Raw genomic sequence first — 2,168 nt, 5'->3', positions numbered from 1 at the left:
AGGTGTCTCTATGGATCCTGCAAAGGTTGAGGTAGTTACGAGTTGGGCTCGTCCAACCACAGTCAGTGAGGTACGCAGTTTCTTGGGGTTAGCAGGCTACTATAGACAATTTGTAAAGGACTTCTCTCTCATAGCCAGCCCATTGACTCAGTTGACCCGGAAAGGAGCAACATTTGTTTGGAATGAGGCTTGTGAAAACAGTTTCTAGGACCTCAAGCAGAGGCTAGTTTCAGCCTCGGTTCTTACAATACCGGATGGATCAGGTGGTTTTGTCATTTACAGTGATGCGTTCAAGAAGGGGTTGGGATGCGTATTGATGCAGCAGGGCAGAGTAGTTGCTTACGCTTCACGTCAGCTAAAGAAGCATGAATAGAATTATCCCACACACGACTTGGAGTTAGCAGCAGTGGTTTTTGCTTTCAAGATTTGGAGACATTACTTATATGGAGAGAAGATACAGATCTTCACTAACCACAAGAGTTTGAAGTACTTTTTCACTCAGAAAGAGTTAAACATGAGGCAAAGAAGGTGGTTGGAGCTGGTGAAGGATTATGACTGTGAAGTTTTGTACCACCCGGGAAAAGCAAATGTAGTGGCAGATGCTCTAAGCAGAAAGGTGGCCCATTCAGCAGCCCTCATTACCAGACAGACTCACTTGTGCAGGGAACTGGAGAGGGTAGAGATTGCAGTGGCTATGGGAAAGGTCACGACAAAGTTAGCACAGTTATCGGTGCGACCGAGTCTAAAACAGAAGATTATTGATGCGCAGCAAGACGACCCTTATCTGGAAGAGAGAGTTCTAGGGTGGAGTCAGGCCAGGATGGCGAATTCTCAGTTTCAGTGGAAGGTGGCCTCCTTTATCAAGGGCGTTTGTGCGTGCCAGTAGTTAGTGATATTAAAGATGAGTTGTTGTCAGAGGCTTATAGTTCCTTATTTTTTATTCACCCCGACAGCACCAAGATTTTTCGGACTTGAAACGTTACTACTGGTGGAATGATATGAAAAGAGAGGTTGCAGAGTTTGTCAGTAAGTGCTTGGTGTGCCAGCAGGTGAAAGCCCCAAGGCAGAAGCCAGCAGACTTGTTACAGCCATTGAGTGTACCAGAATGGAAGTGGGAGCATGTGTCTATGGACTTCATCATGGGGTTGCCTCGGACAGTCAAAGGTTTCACTGTGATATGAGTTGTGGTAGACAGACTTACAAAGTTAGCACATTTCATACCTGGGAAGTCCACCTTTTCAGTGAATAAGTGGGCACAGTTATACTTGAAAGAGGTGGTGAGGTTGCACGGAGTGACTGTGTCCATCGTGTCGGATAGAGACCCTCGTTTCACGTCCAACTTCTGGAAAAGTCTTCAGGCAACTTTGGGGACCCGGTTAGACTTCACAGCTTTCCACCCTCAGACTGATGGGCAGACAGAGAGATTGAATAAGATATTGGAAGACATGTTGTGTGCCTGTGCCATAGAGTTTTCAGGAATCTGGGATGCTCACTTGCATTTAATGGAGTTTGCTTATAATAACAGCTACCAGTCCACTATTAGGATGTCACCCTTTGAGGCCCTATATGGGAAGAGTTGCAGGTCCCCTGTGTGCTGGGATGTGGTAGGAGAGAGGAAATTGTTAGGACCTGAATTGGTGCAGACCACAAATGAGGTAATACAGAAGATCAGGGCTCGTATGCAAATAGCTTAGAGCAAACAGAAGAGCTATGCCGATGTAAGACGTAAGGACCTGGAATTTGAGACTGGTGTGAAAGTGTTCTTAAAAGTGGCACCCATGAAATGTATTATGAGGTCTGGCAAGAAGGGGAAATTGAGTCCGAGATTCATTGGACCTTTCGAGGTCTTGGAGCGAGTTGGCCCCGTAGCTTACCGATTGACATTGCCCCCAGCACTGCCTTCAGTTCATAATATCTTCCATGTTTCGATGCTAAGGAAGTATATAACAGACCCATCCCATGTAGTTGACTATGAGCCCTTACAGTTGAATGATAACTTGAGCTACAAGGAGAAGCCTATAGAGATCCTCGCCAGAGAGGTAAAAACATTATGCCGCCGGGAAATTGCTTTTGTGAAAGTCCTGTGGCAGAATCACCAGTTCAAGAAAGCTACTTGGGAGCGAGAGGATGAGATGAAGGCCCATTACCCGGAGCTTTTTCAAGAATGA

The 2,168-nt window shown here is 46.0% G+C and overlaps 1 protein-coding gene across 1 annotated transcript; it reads left to right on the top strand.

Annotated features, from left to right (window-relative positions):
• The first annotated feature begins 1,790 nt into the window (after positions 1–1,790).
• LOC120090619 lies at positions 1,791–2,168 on the top strand. The gene has a single exon (XM_039048338.1). The coding sequence runs from the start codon at positions 1,791–1,793 to the stop codon at positions 2,166–2,168; it is 378 nt and encodes a 125-aa protein (XP_038904266.1).

The sequence above is a fragment of the Benincasa hispida genome, chromosome 11 (genome assembly GCF_009727055.1).
Source record: "Benincasa hispida cultivar B227 chromosome 11, ASM972705v1, whole genome shotgun sequence".
NCBI lineage: Eukaryota > Viridiplantae > Streptophyta > Magnoliopsida > Cucurbitales > Cucurbitaceae > Benincasa > Benincasa hispida.
This window is presented reverse-complemented; position numbering and strand designations above follow the sequence as displayed.